Raw genomic sequence first — 815 nt, forward strand, 5'->3', positions numbered from 1 at the left:
AAATAAAAAATACTAAATAGAGAGAAAAAATAAAAAATGTAAACCAAACAACCTTAATTTGTCAATTTTATATTTAAAACAAATGTGTACAAAATAAAAAAATGATTAAAAAATAGGTGGATTTGTGAATTGTGATTTCACTCTTTATTTATTACTCCATTTATATATGGCGCTGACCTTTCTTTCCCTTCTCTGCGCCCATCTCTTACATTAACAAGTCCATGTCCTTTTTCTCCCTTTAATTTCTCTCTCAACTTCTTGTTCTTCTTCTTCTTCTTTATCTATATATAAATAAGAAGAGATACAAAAGTGAAGTTACTACAAGAGTCTTGAAGCAACTACTATAGTAGTGTGTGCATGTAGTATTATTATTGTTAATCAGAAATGGGACGCTCACCATGCTGCGACAAAGTTGGCTTAAAGAAAGGTCCATGGACTCCTGAAGAGGATCAGAAACTCTTAGCTTACATTGAAGAACATGGCCATGGAAGCTGGCGTGCTTTACCATCTAAAGCTGGTATATATCATCATTAATCTTAGCTTCTCCATAAGACAATTGGGCTATGTTTAATTTGTTCATAGTTCTTGCACTGAAATTGTAACTGCAATAATTTAAAAACTATTATATAGTATATATAAAAAGAGAAATGCTAGAGTGTCATCAGAATTTTTTTTAATTATTAATTAGTTATTAATATTTAAAAATATAGACTAAAAATATATTACTAAATTATTAAATTAAAAAAATTAAATTAATATTAAAAATAATTGTCAAAATTAATAAATTCTTTTAGTTATATATAAATTTGAATAAA

The 815-nt window shown here is 26.7% G+C and overlaps 1 protein-coding gene across 1 annotated transcript in view; it reads left to right on the forward strand.

Moving 5' to 3' along the window:
- LOC107624275 (transcription factor MYB34) overlaps positions 177-815 on the forward strand; it is a 5,091-nt gene continuing 4,452 nt past the window's right edge. Inside the window, exon 1 of the mRNA XM_016326764.2 lies at positions 177-517. Within this exon, the coding sequence (XP_016182250.1) occupies positions 385-517 (133 nt within the window). The 5' untranslated portion in view covers positions 177-384. The remainder of the gene's footprint in view (positions 518-815) is intronic.

The sequence above is a fragment of the Arachis ipaensis genome, chromosome B10 (assembly GCF_000816755.2).
Source record: "Arachis ipaensis cultivar K30076 chromosome B10, Araip1.1, whole genome shotgun sequence".
NCBI classification, from domain to species: Eukaryota; Viridiplantae; Streptophyta; class Magnoliopsida; order Fabales; family Fabaceae; genus Arachis; species Arachis ipaensis.